Source organism: Temnothorax longispinosus, chromosome 9, assembly GCF_030848805.1.
Source record: "Temnothorax longispinosus isolate EJ_2023e chromosome 9, Tlon_JGU_v1, whole genome shotgun sequence".
NCBI lineage: Eukaryota > Metazoa > Arthropoda > Insecta > Hymenoptera > Formicidae > Temnothorax > Temnothorax longispinosus.
In genome coordinates, this window is record NC_092366.1 from 4,456,181 (window position 1) to 4,477,080 (window position 20,900).

The 20,900-nt window shown below is 32.5% G+C and overlaps 3 protein-coding genes across 4 annotated transcripts; 2 read left to right on the forward strand and 1 right to left on the reverse strand.

The window, feature by feature from the left end:
- The first annotated feature begins 33 nt into the window (after window positions 1-33).
- Window positions 34-14,182, forward strand: LOC139819185 (uncharacterized). Its single transcript, XM_071788381.1, has 12 exons — window positions 34-2,071; window positions 7,080-7,199; window positions 7,708-8,061; window positions 8,863-8,949; window positions 9,350-9,436; window positions 9,835-9,921; window positions 10,314-10,400; window positions 10,793-10,879; window positions 11,282-11,368; window positions 11,767-11,856; window positions 12,252-12,418; window positions 13,693-14,182. Exons 1-12 carry the CDS (start codon window positions 1,937-1,939, stop codon window positions 13,715-13,717), a joined length of 1,413 nt encoding a protein of 470 aa, XP_071644482.1. The 5' UTR covers window positions 34-1,936; the 3' UTR covers window positions 13,718-14,182.
- Window positions 14,183-14,321: 139 nt separating this feature from the next.
- Prp19 (pre-mRNA processing factor 19) lies at window positions 14,322-17,971 on the reverse strand. 2 transcript variants are annotated; one of them, XM_071787674.1, is made up of 8 exons: window positions 17,808-17,971; window positions 17,194-17,343; window positions 16,819-17,096; window positions 16,268-16,462; window positions 15,886-16,041; window positions 15,581-15,811; window positions 15,110-15,450; window positions 14,322-14,848 (listed from the first exon to the last, which is right to left on the reverse strand). In XM_071787674.1, exons 1-8 carry the CDS (start codon window positions 17,824-17,826, stop codon window positions 14,704-14,706), a joined length of 1,515 nt encoding a protein of 504 aa, XP_071643775.1. In that variant the 5' UTR covers window positions 17,827-17,971; the 3' UTR covers window positions 14,322-14,703. The 2 variants fall into 2 exon arrangements, with proteins under 2 accessions (XP_071643775.1, XP_071643776.1); XM_071787675.1 differs by lacking the exon at window positions 17,808-17,971 and adding an exon at window positions 17,610-17,759.
- Window positions 17,972-18,039: 68 nt separating this feature from the next.
- Window positions 18,040-20,571, forward strand: LOC139818784 (uncharacterized). The gene is made up of 2 exons (XM_071787684.1): window positions 18,040-18,263; window positions 18,646-20,571. The coding sequence occupies exons 1-2, from the start codon at window positions 18,187-18,189 to the stop codon at window positions 19,292-19,294; spliced, it is 726 nt and encodes a 241-aa protein (XP_071643785.1). The 5' UTR covers window positions 18,040-18,186; the 3' UTR covers window positions 19,295-20,571.
- Window positions 20,572-20,900: the final 329 nt, after the last annotated feature.

The following is a 20,900-nucleotide window of genomic DNA, read 5'->3' on the forward strand; positions in this document are numbered from 1 at the left end:
TCAAGATATATTGACCGAGTTTTCTGAATTATTGTATAAGTTATATGAATCATATATTTTCCAAGAAATTAAAATCATTGATGTACATATAAAACCGACATTTCATTTCATGTGCAAGGGCCTAATATTAAATCAAAATCAGTAGCACGATATTTTAGCATCTCGTCGGAACTGCAACGGTGTCGCCGCGCGTGCGCGCGCGCGCGAGAATCGCTAATGCTTTTATTTATCAAAACGACGATTATTGTACGAAAACGAAATGCCATTTTTTTTTTCTTATAAACATTCGCGCTGTTTCGAGGCTGCGGCCTGCAGTCAACGAAATTTTCTATCTTGTTCGAAAAAATCGATTCGCGTCCGTCCTGGCGAAAATGTTTCATTAACTTCATTAATATTCGATCTCGACGATACCAGCAGAAATCATTTTTATTTCGTCGTTTCTCTTTAAGACTTACGGTCGCAGGAGCGTTATAATAAAATAGAACATGACGAATTTTAACACTTTGCCGACCGTTCGGGTAGACCCGTTTCATGATCCATGATCCATTGAACGATCAAATGGATAGACTTATCTGTTTTGCTGTTTATGATTCTTAATTAGTTCGCAGAAGAATTAAGAGAATTAAATTGTAAGAGGAAGAAAAGGAGTATTTTTTTAAAAAACAATGCAGGTCATAAAAACTGCGCAGCCTCACTTATTTAGGGATCTATAACTTGATTGGCAAAGGTGTTACACATTCGTCCTGCCGTAACATCGAAATCAATGTGCAACTCTCATGCGATCGTAGTTTTAACGGCGAATTTCTTCTCCATTCTTCTTTCTCTCTCTTTCTTTCTTTCTTTGTTTTTTCTCTTAGCCCGACACTGAAGTGGTCCCTGCCCCTTGCCATCGCCATTCTCCCTCTCACATTCGTTTTTAACTCACTGGAAGAAATAAAAAAAAAGTAGTAAAAGGGTAATACGTTCAAATCTCTCGTCTTGAGACTCACGTGAATGATATAATAATCGCCGTTTCCTTTGTTAAATCATATTCCCGGGAGTAAATCGGATTAAATAGGAGATAAGCTCCCCGCGAAGAAAAGCCGTTTTCTCTGTCTTGTACTGCCTCGAGTCATTTGGTGTACAGCAGGCTGTATTATAATAAATTATTATGGTTTCTTGTAATATTAACATTCCGCCTAGATCCTGTAGCGTGTACAGTGGATTTTAATCGCATTCGAGATTTAGAGAGGGGACCGAGAGGAACCGGACCCGGTTAACAAGTAAAAAGTAACGATGACTAAAGAACGATGGAAAGACGGGATAAGAAAAAAAAATACAAATATAGGATCTTGCTAGTTTCTTCTTATTCGTCGTTGAATAACGCGAGATGGGTATACATGATGTAAATGTATGTGTACAAACATAAATGGTACTTGAATGACCAATCTACTCTGTTGAAGCACAAGGACATAAAAAAAATATAATTATATGTAACTAAAAATATATTTAATAGTTAATAAAAGACGAGGAGACGTGGTCACGTTCTTCCAAAAACGAGAGAAAGAGGAGAGAGAAGAAAAAAAATCGGGCGAAACATTTCGTCAAAGAGAAAGAGCGGAGGAGGGAGCGTCACTCGTGGCGGTGGCGTCGATACGAAATCACTCGTTATCGAGATCTTGGCCATTTTAGAGCTGTCTAGCTCACCGGCCAATTAAAAGAAGTTATCGAGATCTCATCATCTCGAGTACTTGCAACTCGTCGCGTCGCGTAAAAGAGTCACGGGTCACGGTCGGTCTCGCTCCGCGCGTACTTGGCGCGAGACACTAATACCGTGTCTCTTGATACGAAACGGCGACAACGACGTGCGTGTGGATGCCCCGTCGGGATTTCCACATTACGGTAGCGGTAGCCACCACTAGCACCCTTGACGCGCTTGTCGACGAGTTAAACAAGAATGGACGTGGTAGAGGGTGAAGCAAAAATGTGCAGGCTATGCGGTCATTACGAGAAGATCTACATCGACGTGTTCGGGGAGGAGGGTGTCAGACGCTACCTCGGCACGAAGATACACGAGAAGATCAACATCCTGGTGAGTCGCGGGCGACTCGTCGCGCCTGTACGCTTCGCTTCGCGTTTCCCCTCGCCGACCCGGTTATCGGGTTAGATGAAAATGGCTATGAGAGAAAGGGAGATGATCTTTTTCTTCCTCTGCTATATGGTTTTTCTTGCTCCAAAACAGCATGCTTATTTATACGCAGCGCATCTCGTTTGCTCGTAGCGTGCTCGGCTTGTGCTTCACGTTTGTTGATCCCCAGGGAGCATTTTTTCCTCCTAATTCAGAAGCATCGATACATTTTGGTCGAATTTGATCTCTAATTATTGACATAATTAATTACTATGCTTCAATGTTCTTTAAAAAGCTTACTTCAAAATAATTGTGATTTTAAACAATTAATTGAACTAATTTTATTGAATACACTTTCTAACATTCAACTCTTGTTAATATAATTAAGGGTTTGAAGCGATGAGTTTTGTGTAATTCATGTTGAATTGTTAATTTTGTGTTAATAACTAGTCTCTTGTTTACCACATCACTTCATCAACAGCTTTCTTTTTCTGTTAAGAAATAACAAACATTATAATTAATTAATACATTATAATAATCTGCTTTTATTTAAAGATAGACCCTATAAGTTTCAAAAAGAGATTGGAGGATATTGTCATGTTGGAAATTGATATTTAATAGGAGCTTTCTCTAGCGAGTTATACTCTCATCGAGCGGCAAAAGATTTCTTTATACTTGCTCCAATATCGCAATTAAGAATAGACGTGTTACTTTATCAACGAGATTCTCATGGAATCTCCCGTGGAATTTCTATCGCTACTGTTTGAAAAAAAAAAATTATTAAATACACTGAGAAATATTGTGTTTATTTTCATGTGCGAGTGTTTGTAAACGTGCCATGAGATTATTGTACAAATTGTTTTTACATTTGTACAAATTGTTTGGGCGAATTCTTCGGAGAGAAGAGTAATGAGCTTTATTTTTAAAATTGTAAGTAATGAATATTGCAACTGTGTAAAAATTATAAGTTCAAGTTTGTCGGTAATTCCAGGCTTGGATGTTGTCATAGAACTTTAGTGGGTACCAGAATGTAACGATATATTTATATGTTTGTCACACAAATTGTTGTATCTATAGAGCAGAGAACGGTAGTATTTACATAATTAATATTTTGTAAAAAGAAGGAAAAAGTAAAAGAGAAAATTAATGAGGCCTAATGTCGCTTAATAAAGTTTTATCTTCTTGCAAGTATATCACGAGTACATTTCTCAAAACTTAGATCACTTTTGTTTGTGAATCGCAGATAGATGAGAAGGATCTTCTGCCCAAGGTGATCTGTGTTCAGTGTCTGGGCAAGCTCGAATTAGTTTGCGACCTCCAAGAGGAGTGTCGGCGCACGCAGCCTTTGCGTGTACACAATTGGTGCTTCGATGAATTCCCAAACGTCATTCCTTTTATCTTTAGTAATACAGCCAAACTTCCCCCTTCTTTTCATCTATTCTTAACTCGTCGGGACCAATCTCTTTATTCTTAACTCTTTCCCTCGAGCCCGTTCTTATTTTACCAGTACATACATGGAATAAAAATGAAGAGTACAAGAAAAAAGCGATAAAAGTCTACTTTTTGTTAAAATTGATTTGATTATGCTACCTTGTGGCATCAGTTTTAAAGAACTTTCATAATTCTTATCTATTTTGATAAAGAACAGTTATAAATAAAGCCGAAAGATGTACCATGTTGGGGTACAAAAAATGATCATAATCCACACGCTTGTAATGAAGAATCTGTTAGAGTCCATCATAATTCCAATATAAACATTAAGTAAATTCTGCGTTCCGATATTACTAAATTTCTAATATTAAATACTAAATTTTGTGCATAATTTTTTCAATAACTTCTTAAGATATTCGAGATGTCTTGGGACTTAAAACGTTTTTCTCGAAATTACTCCGGATGGACATTGATCGTTTTTCTCTTGTATTTTTCAAATGTTGATCGCGACAAGTAAGGTAAATGTACCAATGCCTGTTTACGTATCTATGTCTGGATATTTTTATTATTTTAGTCTTTAAATAAGTTATAACTCGAATTAAAATCAAAGAATCAAAGATAAAAATATTTTTCTTGTATTAAATTTTTATCTTTGATTTTAATTCGTGTTATATTTATTTAAAAACTAAAATGATAAAGGTGTCCAGACATAGGTCTTAAGTGTTTCGACATTGGTACATTTACCTTAATAGTATACACGCACGGTACTTTTTATCTGTCATTTATTTTCTTACTCTATGGCTGTGTTCCGATATAACCATGTAATTACATGACGAATGTAAAAGTAGCGAAAGAACAGGGGAATATGTTAAAAATACGAAAGCGCGGAGACGAAGTTTTGAGGATAAAAAGTTAAAAGATATTTTTAAGTATCATACGATTTCAAGTGACAAATATTACAACTGCCGTCATACAACGGGATTCCTATATTTTATTCGACAGATTCTGTGGCAAATATTATTTCGAAATTCTAAACCTAATTAAAAACTTGACGTACGCATCGGTGTTCCTTTAAGAAGTCAAGAATATGGAGGTGTTAAGAATAGAACGGTTATAATACTAGTGAAACGTTTTTTCTATAAGTGTTAAATCTTAGTATTATTTTTTACAAAGATTACACTAATTTTCTATTCACGAGTAAAACTTTGCAATATTCTGTCTCTTTTTTTAAGTTTGGATAATTGAGATCGAGTTTAGGAACGTTAGAATTAATCTTTTTATTCGAGCGTTTATGTAGTAAATATTAATCTATCGTATACCGAAACCGTGATTTAGTTTAACCTGTAATGATATACGCGTCTTTTTTTTACCGTGGACCTAGAAAGATTAGGACTGATTGAAGAACATTAGTGTGAAACCTCTAAAAGCTATCTGAATTTTGCTAAGAGAAATTGGTATAATAATAAAATGAAGGCTGTTAAAAAATAATATAAGATACGTAATGACAATCAGGAAAAGAAATCACACGAAAACACACGTCATTAGTGCCCAAGAAAAGAACTGGATGTGTCCAAAAACCGAAAAACATGCTCGGTTGACGACACGTTAATTACTTTCATGAAAAAACGCCTTTTTATAATACTTCCTCTCCTCATGAATACAGCAAGTTTTTGAAAAATGTTTATTTTGTAATATAAACAATACACGTTCACCAAATTACGGCCAAAAGTATGATTAATCGAATAAAGGCATAGTCTTATTAAAAAATTAATGACTTAATACGTATGTGTGTGTGCGTGCGTACATGGTGTGCGTGACACCAGGAACAGGGCTTCCAAAATTGATAATGTAACGAGAGCGGCGATATTTTCTATAAATCATTACACGTGAGATTCGTATGTGAAAAATTTTCAACGATTTTCAATATTTTTTGGAGTAAATTTTATAATAATTGTTATATAAGAAATAAAAAAGCGTTACATATAGACGTTTAAAGAATTATGTATTTTATAAAAATGTGTATTTTACTTACACATACACACTAATACGAAACTGCGAAAGAAATATAGCAAGTGCCTTGATTCAAATCTTCGATGTTATAAAGTAATCTAGGAAGACAAAATAATTGCAATTAATAGGAGTATTATGAGCTATTTTTAAGTAGAATAAATGGCGGCAGTAAGAATGCAGATATTTACGAATTATCAAGAAAAATGTGCCTTTTATCGCACGATTATGGACTATTGTATAATTAGAGTTTCATAAAATGTGAGTTGATATTTATAATTAACTAAAAAAAATTTTTCTATAGTTTTCGAAGTAATCAGCAATATGAGCTATTTTGTACGTATATATTATACATATAATTAGGAGGTAACATATATATATATATAATTAGAAGATAATACTCCTTTCCTTGATCATTGAAGACACGTCCGTGTGTTAAATGCATATAGAGATAAGTTAAGTGACTCCATACACACACACACACGCACATACACACAATCGCGCGTATACGCGCGCACATTTGTATATTTATATAGAATTAATTTCCACGATAAAAAAACTTGTTTAATGATTCCACTGTTGCCTTAATAAAAGTATGATACTTTTCAAATACTTTTGATTCATTTTATCCTACATTTAAGTTTCCTAAAGTGACACATTGGTGTTTTAACTATAATTTTATGTGTAATTTATTGTTGACTATACTTTGTTGAGAAAATAAAAATTAATTTACGTATATAATAAGTTGAATTATACGTAACTAAATATATATGTATATAGAGCGCACAGTTCACAAACTGGTTTCTAGAAGGATGATGGAATTTTTTACTACTTTACGGCGGAGCTTTTTGTGGAAAAAATGGAGTAATCGAACCTGACAGAGCCATATCTCATTTAAAAAAAATGTATATATATTATTTTAGATAATTATCGCTTCTTATAAATTCTATATATAAAAATATTAGATTGTTTGTTAGAATAGAATTTATTACTTCATCATTAAAAGATAGTTTATTAAAAAGTAAGTGTTTTATATTTTATGTTGTTTATTTTAAAATCTGTAGGAATAAAATGTGATTTTTTTGACAGAATTATGTCAAATGGTCAACTCATAATCAGCAGATTTCGAATTCAACTCCGATCTTCATTCTCATATATATACTTCGATTTGATGAGATATGGCTGGAAAGTTAAAGGGGTTGTTAGTGCAAAAATTCGTAAATTTCTCTTCCTTATTTTTTATCATATTACCCATTGGCTAATTATATATTAATAATATAATATTTATATTTAATTTATATACTTTATAACATTTTACTTTGCGTCGTCACGTTAACTTTGCACGTACGCAACTCGTCTTTTATCTCTTCTCTCTGCCATGTTCTTCATATTGCTTCTCTGTTTTCCCTGTTATCAATTATAAATAAATACTAATAATATAAATTAAATATTTTACTGATTTTTTAAATATATAATTAATAATCATTTAACATCATCAGACATCAGACATGCTAAAATTATTAAATTATTTCAGATCCACAAGGACGATCCTCTGCCGCAGCAAATTTGTGGGAGTTGTGTCGACAAATTAGATTCTGTATGTGACTTTTACGACAGCTGTCATGTAATTCAGGAGAGATTATGGTGGCTTATTGTAAGTATTATGCTAATCTCGCAACACAGATCATTCATAAGATATTGAGATTTATAATAGTGTGTGAATAGAAAAAAATGCTAATTCTGCAATGTAGAACCAAGAGCTTGCGCCGCGATAGTCTGCACCACGCGAAATAAATGCATATAGTTAATTAATTTAGACCGGTGGTAAGATTATTCTTACTGCTGATGGTTACTGAATTATTGATACATGCATTTAATATTATATATCATGTTTTCTTCTTCAATACCGCAATCGGATATTTTGTCTTAATTTTTTAAATAGAATAGTGTCTTTTTAGGATGCGTTAACTTCGTTTAGTCTTTTATGATATTTTAATAGGATTGACTCTTTTATGTATCATAAACATTCGATTTTTTAAATCCTTAATGAAACTTCTTAATCAGAATTGCACTTGCTAGATCTCTGAGCTGATATCTTATCGTTCAGGTCCATTTGGGTATATTTTGCATTAACTCGGTTATTTTATTTTTATTACGACTAGGAATCTTCGAAGAATCAACACCAAGAGATACAGAAACAGCCCGCTGATTATCAAACGAATAAAGGAGACGATCCGACGCAGGAAGGAGTAACTTTGGGCACGGAATATTCGAAAGAATATTCGAACATCATTATTAAAGAGGAATGCCTGCCAGATTTAAATTTGGAATTGTATCCTTCGAACCAAGAGACACAGGAACAGCCCGCTAGCTATCAAACGAATAAAGGAGACGATCCGATGCAGGAAGGAGTAACTTTGAGCACGGAATATTCGACAGAACATTTGAACATTATTATTAAAGAGGAATGCTTGCCAGATTTAAATTTGGAATTGTATTCTTCGAACAATTCAGTGGTATGTTTTTTTATTATTTTTCATAGTTTCGGAGATGTTCGGCTCTAAAGAGGAAAGCCGATCTTTTTCAAAGGGGTGTTATATCCCCTAAACACGCGTATGAGCACGTATAAAATAATACGTGTCCCTTATTTTCATGTAGAGAACAACATACTAAAAGCTCATTAAAATCGGAGGGGGACACTTCTGTGGGTTTCCTTGTTAGTTATTAATTGCTCTTTTTTCCACTAATTTGCATAAAAAAATTAGATGTCTAATAATTATACATAGGGGTGACATGTGGCGGTCGACTTGTAGTTGTCATCTTTCGAGATGGATCAATCTTCATCCTACTTAAGCCTTTATAAGAAATTGATAAAAGAATACGAGATTATAATTACGTGAGATTGTAATCTGATAATAAATTAATACGTAAAAAAGGTATAATTATATGTAACCAAAATATATATAAAATTTAAGAAAATAAGTTTGGTTACACATTTTCAGGATTTCTTTATATCGTAATTTTAATTAACCGATAAACCAGTATTGAATTTTAATATTTACATTTCAATTTATATAATAAGTATTATTATAATTGCTGTATATTTTAAATATATTTAAAAAATAAATATATGTATTACTTATAAAGATCTGGAATTTTTAGGAATTTATTTCCAAAGTTTGTATAAGTAACTTGTTAATTAAAAAATCGAAAAACTCTGTGATCTTTTTTACATAGTACATTAAGTTTAGCTATTTTGACAAACGCAGAACAAAAACTAAAAGTTATATTAAAGAGTTTTGTTGCTTATGTTGCAGACTCATAAGTGCCCGAAATGTCCGAAAGTGTACAAAACTAAATGGTACTTGAATGAGCATCTGTTGAAGCACGAGGGCATAAAAAAGGTATAATTATATATGTAACCAAAAATATATTTAATAGATAATAAAATAAGTTTTATTACACATTTCCAGGATTTCTTCATATCGTAATTTTATATAATTAACACATAAACCAGTATGTAGTTTTAATATTAACATTACATTCCAATTTATATAATAAGTATTATTATATATAATTGCTGTATATTTTAAATATGTTTGAAAAATAAATGTATGTATTACTTATAAAGATCTGGAATTTTTAGGAATGTATTTTCAAAGTTTGTATAAGTAACTTTGTTAATTAAAATATCGAAAAACTCTATGTGATCTTTTTTACATAGTACATTAAGTTTAGCTATTTTGACAAACGCAGAACAAAAACTAAAAGTTATATTAAAGAATTTTGTTGCTTATGTTGCAGACTCACAAGTGCCCGAAATGTCCGAAAGTGTACACAAGTACACAGAATTTGAATGAACATCTGTTGAAGCACGAGGGCATAAAAAAGGTATAATTATATATGTAACCAAAAATATATTTAATAGTTAATAAAATAAGTTTTGTTACACATTTCCAGGATTTCTTCATATCGTAATTTTATTTAATTAACACATAAACCAGTATGTAGTTTTAATATTAACATTACATTCCAATTTATATAATAAGTATTATTATATATAATTGCTGTATATTTTAAATATGTTTGAAAAATAAATGTATGTATTACCTATAAAGATCTGGAATTTTTAGGAATGTATTTTCAAAGTTTGTATAAGTAACTTTGTTAATTAAAAAATCGAAAAACTCTGTGATCTTTTTTACATAGTACATTAAGTTTAGCTATTTTGACAAACGCAGAACAAAAACTAAAAGTTATATTAAAGAATTTTGTTGCTTATGTTGCAGACTCACAAGTGCCCGAAATGTTCGAAAGTGTACACAAGTAAACAGAATTTGAATGAACATCTGTTGAAGCACGAGGGCATAAAAAAGGTATAATTATATATGTAACCAAAAATATATTTAATAGTTAATAAAATAAGTTTTGTTACACATTTCCAGGATTTCTTCATATCGTAATTTTATTTAATTAACACATAAACCAGTATTGAATTTTAATATTAACATTACATTCCAATTTATATAATAAGTATTATTATAATCGCTGTATATTTTAAATATATTTAAAAAATAAATATATGTATTACTTATAAAGATCTGGAATTTTTAGGAATTTATTTCCAAAGTTTGTATAAGTAACTTGTTAATTAAAAAATCGAAAAACTCTGTGATCTTTTTTACATAGTACATTAAGTTTAGCTATTTTGACAAACGCAGAACAAAAACTAAAAGTTATATTAAGAGTTTTGTTGCTTATGTTGCAGACTCACAAGTGCCCGAAATGTTCGAAAGTGTACACAAGTAAACAGAATTTGAATGAACATCTGTTGAAGCACGAGGGCATAAAAAAGGTATAATTATATATGTAACCAAAAATATATTTAATAGTTAATAAAATAAGTTTTGTTACACATTTCCAGGATTTCTTCATATCGTAATTTTATTTAATTAACACATAAACCAGTATTGAATTTTAATATTAACATTACATTCCAATTTATATAATAAGTATTATTATAATCGCTGTATATTTTAAATATATTTAAAAAATAAATATATGTATTACTTATAAAGATCTGGAATTTTTAGGAATTTATTTCCAAAGTTTGTATAAGTAACTTGTTAATTAAAAAATCGAAAAACTCTGTGATCTTTTTTACATAGTACATTAAGTTTAGCTATTTTGACAAACGCAGAACAAAAACTAAAAGTTATATTAAGAGTTTTGTTGCTTATGTTGCAGACTCATAAGTGCCCGAAATGTCCGAAAGTGTACAAAACTAAATGGTACTTGAATGAGCATCTGTTGAAGCACGAGGGCATAAAAAAGGTATAATTATATATGTAACCAAAAATATATTTAATAGATAATAAAATAAGTTTTATTACACATTTCCAGGATTTCTTCATATCGTAATTTTATTTAATTAACACATAAACCAGTATGTAGTTTTAATATTAACATTACATTCCAAATTATATAATAAGTATTATTATATATAATTGCTGTATATTTTAAATATGTTTGAAAAATAAATGTATGTATTACCTATAAACATCTGGAATTTTTAGGAATGTATTTTCAAAGTTTGTATAAGTAACTTTGTTAATTAAAATATCGAAAAACTCTATATGTGATCTTTTTTACATAGTACATTAAGTTTAGCTATTTTGACAAACGCAGAACAAAAACTAAAAGTTATATTAAAGAATTTTGTTGCTTATGTTGCAGACTCACAAGTGCCCGAAATGTCCGAAAGTGTACACAAGTAAACAGAATTTGAATGAGCATCTGTTGAAGCACGAGGGCATAAAAAAGGTATAATTATATATGTAACCAAAAATATATTTAATAGTTAATAAAATAAGTTTTGTTAAACATTTCCAGGATTTCTTCATATCGTAATTTTATTTAATTAACACATAAACCAGTATTGAGTTTTAATATTAACATTACATTGCAATTTATATAATAAATATTATTATATAATTGCTGTATATTTTAAATATATTTAAAAAATAAATGTATGTATTACCTATAAAGATTTTGAATTTTTAGGAATGTATTTTCAAAGTTTGTATAAGTAACTTTGTTAATTAAAATATCGAAAAACTCTATGTGATCTTTTTTACATAGTACATTAAGTTTAGCTATTTTGACAAACGCAGAACAAAAACTAAAAGTTATATTAAAGAATTTTGTTGCTTATGTTGCAGACTTACAAGTGCCCGAAATGTCCGAGTGTATACACAAGGAAACAGAAACTGAATGAGCATCTTCTGTCGAAGCACGAGGGGATAAAAAAGGTATAATTATATATGTAACCAAAAATATATTTAATAGTTAATAAAATAAGTTTTATTAAACATTTCCAGGATTTCTTCATATCGTAATTTTATTTAATTAACACATAAACCAGTATTGAATTTTAATATTAACATTACATTCCAATTTATATAATAAGTATTATTATAATTGCTGTATATTTTAAATATATTTAAAAAATAAATGTATGTATTACCTATAAAGATATGGAATTTTTAGGAATTTATTTCCAAAGTTTGTATAAGTAACTTGTTAATTAAAATATCGAAAAACTCTATGTGATCTTTTTTACATAGTACATTAAGTTTAGTTATTTTGACAAACGCAGAACAAAAACTAAAAGTTATATTAAAGAGTTTTGTTTCTTATGTTGCAGACTCACAAGTGCCCGAAATGTCCGCAAGTGTACACAAGTAAACAGAACTTGAATTATCATCTGTTGAAGCACGAGGGCATCCGTAAATATGAATGCTCTATCTGCAAAAAAAGGTTCGGTCGTCAATCGCTCCTCGCTCGTCATCAGAAAGTGCACCCTATGCCTAGGTAATATCTCCAAAACATTAACGATTAAATAAAATGAACAAAGACTCTAATCTTTATTAATTAAAGTAAAAATAAATAATAATAAAAATAACATTGATATGATTCAAATCCAACAAAAATTCCAAAAGTAAGATACCTGTGAATTAAATAAGTGAAAATTTTATTTTCATTTTTTATTTACACATGTATGTATATATAATATATATATATAGGTTTATAACAAATTTTACAACATATATATATATATATATATATATATATATATGTAGTAAAATTTGTTATAAACCTATGTTTCCATAAAAATCTCCTAATAGATTCAAGTATTTATCCTGATATGACATTAATTTTAAAATGTGTTTTACATACACAAACGTCTAGTTTAGTTTGTCGAGTCAATTTTGTGCTCCATTTATCATTTCTTGATCTGAAATAAAATATTTTCCTGACAAAAATGTTTTGACTTTCTAAATAAGTAAAAATTAAAAGATTAAAGGTCAGGATTATGAAAGAGACGTGGAGAACGTATTTGTTAGTGTTGTTTCATTTTTTGGATAAAATCAACAAGCAGGAATTTAATTTTTTATGTCCGAAAAGCGTAATTTCCATTATTTTTCTGATTTCGCATTCTTCAATTTCCACTTTTGTGGAAAGTTGAAGAAACAGCTGTCAGAAAAACATTTTGTCACAAATAAAAAATTAATTCAGTAACTTGGACGTCTATACAGAATTAGAAGATATTTTGAAATTACACTAGGATAAATGATTCCATTTTTGTTTGGAGATTTTATGGAGAAGTAAGTCAATGGTAAACTTAAAATTAAAACAAATTTTTTTATTTCAAAATTAGTTATTTTTATTTCTTTTAAATGTCCAAAAATATAAGATTAATCCGATGGCAGATTAGTAAAACCAAGTTAAGTCCAAAAAATCAAAAGTACGCAAATTTTTGCACGATACTATATTATATGTACAGCCTCAAAGTTTCAAAAAAAAATTAAATTTTTAATTAAATTAAATTAAATTTTTTTTAGTTTTGGATTTTTTTCTTATAGAACTCGACGAGAGGAGCAACTTTGATCCTCTTGGCCAACCTCGTATCTCTTACTGTTTGGCCTGGAAAACCTTTTCATTAGTAAAAGTTGAAACTTTGAGGCTCAGTATCTTGATTTTTTATCCCGGAAGAGGTACTGAAATTTATACCACGCATAAAGCACACCTAAATTAACGTATATTCACGGTTTCAAGAAAATCCTAAGAAAATTGATTTTCTCTAGTATAAGGACCAGAGAACGTCCTTAATATAGAAACATTGAACTGACAACGAACGGAAAAGGATTATCTGGACTAATCTGGAGCGATGAATTCAAGCATCTGCTTGAAACAATGGAATACGATATATTTAACGTGCAAAAGATTCTGGCAAAAGATTTAATTAACGTTACCAAGTTCCGACTGTAAAACATGGTGGCGGAAATATGGGGTTGCTTTCATGGAGAAGGAATGGGACCATTGCATCGCATAACGGATATTCCTATAACTGCCGAAGGCTACGTGAATGTTTTATCTTTTGCAAATAAAAATTTGACCACTAAATAGATTTTTTTTTAGATGACAATGATCCAAAACATGCAAAATTTGTTGTAATGTAATTTAATAATTTCTTCCAAAGTTCATCTGTACAACCATTTGTCTTCTCAAAAAGTTATATCACATTTTCTTACCGATTCTTATTTTTTCCTATTATTTACTGCATGTACTTGTACACATTTAATAGACCTTTTTTTGCATATATAGGTGAAATTTTGCTTTAAAAAAATGTATGTGAGAAATAACACTTCAAATATTGTAATAATAAAATATCTATTTTCTAAGATGTATGTGATTTAGCAATTAAAGACAAAAGTTTTGTATGCAATCGCACTTGTCATTTATTTGCACATAAAGATAAATATACTTTTGTAAAAATGCACAATGATACAACGTTTAAAATTTTATAGCTAACCTGAGAAATCCTCAAAATGATTCGTATTTGAAAGAAAAAAAAACGTAACAAAATTCCTAATTCACATAAGGCCGATCTCGAAAGCAAAGCTTAAAATGGATCTTACAATATTACGAACCTGCCACATTCTTTTATTACTATAAACTTTTTATTTAGAAATACATAAAAGATTTAAGAACTGAAGAAGTTAAGTCACAATTGACCGGATCCATTAGACTTTTATAACGTAACCTAGTCTGATTAAATAATGGATATATATTTCTATATATTCCTAAATTTATATTTATGATAATCCGTAAAGTTTTAATGTCCTATCCATGCTGGTAGACGCAATGTATTGTGCATGCTTTCCGAAACGAACCCCGGTGGCCGCCGCTGTGTGATCGTTCAGGACCTTCAATTCCTGCCATTGCTTACAGAGATATACCCTGAAAACAATACGACACATATAATACAAGCAACCTTAAATTAATTCACGTTATTCAATATTAAAACATATGGTGAATAATATCAAATATTAAAATATTTGATATATTCGCTACTGATTGTGAGACAATAACACAAGTGTTATTTAAAATTCTCCATTTTTTTAAATATGAAACATTCTGTATTTACTAATTACTATATATTAGTATCAATATTTTAAAATAATTAATAATTATCAATAACCAATAAATTCAGTATTTTACCTGACATCCGTTCCTGCCACAGCCAAGTAAGTCCCACTTTGATCAAAACAAATATCCTTCACTTCATAGGATTCCTCCAACTGCAATGTCTTAAAGTTCTTCAGCTTGCGCAAATCCCAAAGTTTGACGCAAGAATCTTCCGCAGCTGTCGCCAAGTAATATCCATTCTCAGAGAAACTAATGGCTGTGATTACACCCGTATGTCCCGGAAAGTTCGCAACATTAGATTGTTCTTTCAAATCCCAGATCTTCACCTGAGAGTCCGCTGTACCAGTTCCAAAGATTAAACCGTCAGGATGAAATTGCGCCGTTGTCAATGGTTGTCCTGCTTGTCCTGCAACCTTTAAACAGTTCACGATAAGTATGGGAAAAAAGAGAATGGAAGAGAAAAAAGGGGTAGAACCTTTTATTCTTTCTAAACTAAAAACAATTTTATGATTAAATATAACAGTACATTAGTTTAAAACATACTTTAGTCAGTAATCTGCCAGTACGTATATCTGAAAAGGCCCAATGCTGATCCAAGGAGGAGCTTAGTAAATAATCGCCGGTTGGATGTAGAGACAATCCGGTCACAGGTGCATCATGAGCTTTTAATAACAATGTCGTTTGACTGGTACCAACATTCCACACGCGAATTGTAGCATCAGGTGATGCAGTCATCACTACATCTTCCTCTGGATGATAAATAACTCGTGTAACCTATGAGGATGATAGAAGGCAATTAATATGTTTAAAGAAATAATAAAACGGCAATTAAAATTGTAATTGCGCACTTTTTTCGTGTGACCTTTGAGGATTGCCACCACTTGTTCGGTATCCTTGTTGAAAACAGTGGCATTCTTGTCGGCACCACCTGTTAAAATCTTGCTGGTATCAGCACTGTGAATATCAAGCGCCAGAATTCCAGGCACACTGGCAGAATGAAGTCCCTGAAATTATATAATTATTTTCGATGATAATAATAATAACTCGTTTTTATTTCCATAAAATTAAAAATCTTTGGAATTATCGTATGATTACATATTATTAGAATTATATTTTTTAATGCAACTTTCTGACTATATTTGAAAGTAAATCTATATATTTATAACACAATCCTCAGTAATAATTGGCGCAGTAAATTTTGAAAGTTATATAAAACATAAAAAAACTAACAGGATGTGATGCAAGGGTCTGGAATGACCGGATACTGTCCTGAGGCATAAGATCTTCCGGTACTGAGCGTCCACGTCGTTTTCGCTCTTGAGTAAGAACGGTTGCTCGTTCTTGAAGTTTCTGTATTACATCTTCAGTGATACCAGCCTGTTCCATGGGTTGAGCTGCTGTGCCACCAGCCTCTACTGCCACAGCCTGAAGAAAATATAAATTGTTAAGAATTTTTAATTTATTAATAGAAATTATTCAGAATTGTACTTATTTTATTTTTTCATCATAACTGAATGTAGTATCTTATTATATTACACACGCATATGCAAGTGTTACATCCTATCACCCATTCTGATTTCAAAGCTACAAATTATTTTTTTATAATAAAATATTAAAGAATTGAAAATTAATTGTCAATTTATATCCCAAGGTCAATATTTGCTAGTTACATGTTATGTAATTTTTTAAACATAAAAAAATTAAGTTATAGAGACTTAATTAAGATTATTAAATATTTACATTTTAAGAAAGTTTTAAAAAATTATCAGATAATAACATACAGGCTGCGGGATTGTAGTGGCCTGGACAATTCCAGCTTGTGGTTTGAGAGTGGCCAGCGCCTCTCTGGCAGCAGTAACTTCTTTAGTCAGCCTAGCAATCACACGACAAGCCGCATCATGCTGATACAAGGCATGAGACAGCTCCTGCCTCGCAGTCTGGAGTTGTTGTCGTAACGTAAATGAATGTAACATAACTGCATCCCATTCATCTTGCATAATTTTCAATATTGCTGGAATAGAAGTCGCACTAGGTGGCTTGGGCTTGACAATTGGAGTCGCTGTAACAGAAGAAAATTTGATAACAAAAATAATTACATAAAAAAAATATACCGTATTAAATAATAAATAATTTAATAATAAATAATTTAATAGTACCTTTTATATCAATGAGCTGCTCAATAGTGAGTTCTTTGCCATTAATAGGATCTACCCCATTTTCAGATATATACTTTTCTATGAGACGTCTCTCAAATATTGACCCAGAGGCAGGAGATATCACTGGATGCTCCGGTACCTCATTGGAAACTGAAAATTATAGAAATAATTTATCATTTTTGTTAAATCTCAAGGTAAATTTCATCATGCTAGAATTCAAATATTAATAAACCTTTCTTCTATACAAGTATTGTTAATTGCATACTTGTACATATAAATTTACACATTGATGTATAAACAATACATGTAAACGCTAATAATGATACAATTTACAATCTAACAAATTGGACTGTGCCATCATAAAACTCTCTACTTATAGCAAACCACCTGTTTTTATTATTACGTATTATAATTACATCATAATTATGTTCATTAATAAAGCGGCAAAGGGTTTTCTAGGTTATGTCCGTCAACTCTGCCGGCACACAAATCTCTAAACCTCCCAGCATAATGTTGCGTTACAAGTGTCATCCGTGCAAGCTTAAACGTCAGGAGGATCAAAAGGAAAGATAGCTCGATCGTAAATTGCAACTCGTGTTCACGCGAATACTTACTCGCGCAAGATAACGCCATTTTCCTCGTTAATTCAAGACGCCTTCAGAGACGCCTGTCTTCAGTCTTCCTTCCGTCGCCTCGTCAATTTTGAAGCACGGCAGAATGGAAGCCGTTCTCCATTGGCCGATCCGCCGACGCCATGGCCATATCGCTTTTCGGTGCGCAATGCGCATTTCCGGGTGGAAGTTCCGGCGCGCGACGCGCCGCCGGACGGCGCCACCGGCGCCGTTCGCGAGAGTCCGCCGATGAAGATTTGTTAGTTTGTTGGCCGCCCGCCGTCGGCGTCTGCTGGTCTCACGCGATGATTAGATTAATTAGGTCGTACGGTTAGGATTTCGTCTAGTTTGTAGGGATCGACTGAGTTATCGCTTGATTATTATGGCTTCCTTGGTCGCGGATTACGGGACCTCCTCCGGCTCGGACGGCGAGACGGACGACGACGTTTCGGACAATGCGTAAGTTTGGGCCGTTGCGTAAACCGCCCCCGCCCCTCCGGATTGCTTCCGTCAACCTCCTGGGTTTGTTTTCTCTCCCCTTTTTTTATTTTCGCACCGATCCCGCGCCAGTTTGTTCTTCCTCCTCGCGAGATGCACGACGCGCTTGCGAACATCTCTGCAAGCTCCAACGGAGCTTGCGGGAATCCGTCGAGTTGCAAGACGCAAGACATCGTGTTTGACACTAAGGGGAAGACAGTCGCATTTTTCAATACTATTGATAACATTAAATTGGAAAAAAGGATACATTTTTCTTTGCCAAGCACTCGTTTAAGTTCAACAACCGGTTTATACGTACAGAATGCGGCTTGTTCTTTGTAATCTGATATTGCCTCACCGTTAGCTTCAAGGGTGCGGAGCAGGTGGAGTCGGAGGGAGAGGAGGACGAGGAGGCAGAGGATAATGAGGAGGAGAACAGCAGGAGTAACGGTGGACACGTGAGAATAACTGAAACGACAGCTTCCAAAGACAAGCTTCCATTGCCGACACCAGATTTCAACAGCGCGCCCACGTTACTGAGGACCTCGGTATTCCTGAATCCGTTCGTCGAAGCGGAACGGGCGAAGAGCGCGATCCTGGAGAAGCACGTGAAGATGACGCCCACGCTGGACGACACGAAGATGATAAACGGCCGTAAGATCTGCTGGAACTATCGGAAGGGTCGTTGCCGCTTCGGCCACAACTGTACTTTCGCCCACGACTCGGATCTGCATCGCAGCGCAGCCGAATTAGAGGCCTTACGGGCTCCGCAGGAGACGCTGGTCTGTCAAACTCGGTATAATGGGCAGCAACAGCAACAGCAGCAGCAGCAGCAGATACTGCCACCCACGAACGACGACGAGAATGAGGTGGATCAGGAGAACAATCAGACAGCGAACAGAAAGCGTAAGAAGAGGCCCGGCCTGTGCCAATTGTTGCTTCCGAGTAAGAAAGTCTACAAGCAGTTCAAAGCGCAACAACAACAGCAGCAGCAGCAAACCAAAACTAGATGAATACTATTCCTTCGTTTGGGATAGTAGTAGGAGATGAAATTGTTCTTCTAGCCGAATCGTTATGTATCTTTTGCGAATCGGAAAGTACGCGCAATGAGCAATTTCCCTGCGCTAATTGTAAAAAAGAAGATTTTTTTAAAAAGGATAATTTAGATGAGATTTTAGAAGATAGAAATTATGAGAGAGCAAAAATTGCAGGAGAAACGAAAAAGATCATTGTGAACGGTTTTAAGTTCGCTCTCGAGTTTTACGTTTTCGAGAATCGAATTTGAAACGGCTCCCATCAGCAAAGTGGGAGCCATTAGCGTATAGCGATGAGACTAATCGAGATCTCGTCTAAGATTTAGATTAATATTTAATTCAAACGCGATTTCGCGAACAAAATCAATGTAGGTATACAAAGGAAAAAGAAAAAAAATTCCGATTTATGCTTCCAACGCGAACAAAACATATGTAGGATAGGAGCTTTATTTGAGAAACTTTTTATCTCATATAAATTCGCGAAAGATTCCCGTTGCGCGCACAAAACGGACGCGTGTGCTTCTTAAGATTCGTCTTTCGTAACGCAACGAACTCGTAAATACATGTCTTCTTGTTATCTTGTTTTTCCATATTTATCGTTACTAGCCAATTATTTACTAGACATTTAACAGTACTGTTCGTTCGTGAGAATACCAAAATGACGTTTTATAATCCAGACACAGAATATATATTGTAATAACACGTGATGATATTCGACGAATTTGGTGTACAATACCCCTTTCCACATACGAAGAAACATTCTGTATACCTGACAACAATACTTCCATGCGTTTTTTGTGAATTTAGGATTAATCGAAGCGCAAGTTGCTTGATTACATCTCTCTTTTATAAGACAAATGTTTATTTTACATTTCCTTACACGGCGATCGACGAAACAAATTCGAAGTCGAATGTAATTGCAATATTGGTAGATATTGCGAATGACGGCAAAGTCATTTACTAATACATTAATCTTTCTAACGAAGAAGAGTAATTATGATAATAGATCGAAATAAAATGGAAGGACAAACTAAATGTTTACCTAACTTTATCCACTTTAAGTGGTTAAACAATGTTTTACTAATGTGTTAATAACCTGTTGGAGAAGAAGAAAATAATTGCGATAATAGATCAAAATAGGAGAAACAGTGAGAAACCTCGAGGTTTATCGTAACTATCGTGACTTAAAAGAGGCTCCTCGGTTTCCGAGGATTTCTAAAAGGTTGCCAATAAATGATTCAGCTGTGCTGAAACAACGTCTTGCTTAATTTATACTCTCTTCTACACCCAGTATATCAAAATATATATAGCAAGTGTATAAAGATCTTTAAAGAATTGCCATTTAGTTAAAAAAAGCAAATATTTCAAATTTATTTTAATTAGTTAATTACGAGAAATTGATAGAAACTAATAAAGATGCGCCTTTTTCTTTCAGGCCTATTCAAAAAAATGTATCTTTAATCACAAACCCTCTGAAATGGAATTTTACTCAAAAATATTGATTGTTAAATGAGAAAGAAGTAATCAGAGGCTAAGAGAATATGGCAATACATTTTTTGAAACGTTCTGAATAGGTTTAGCATAT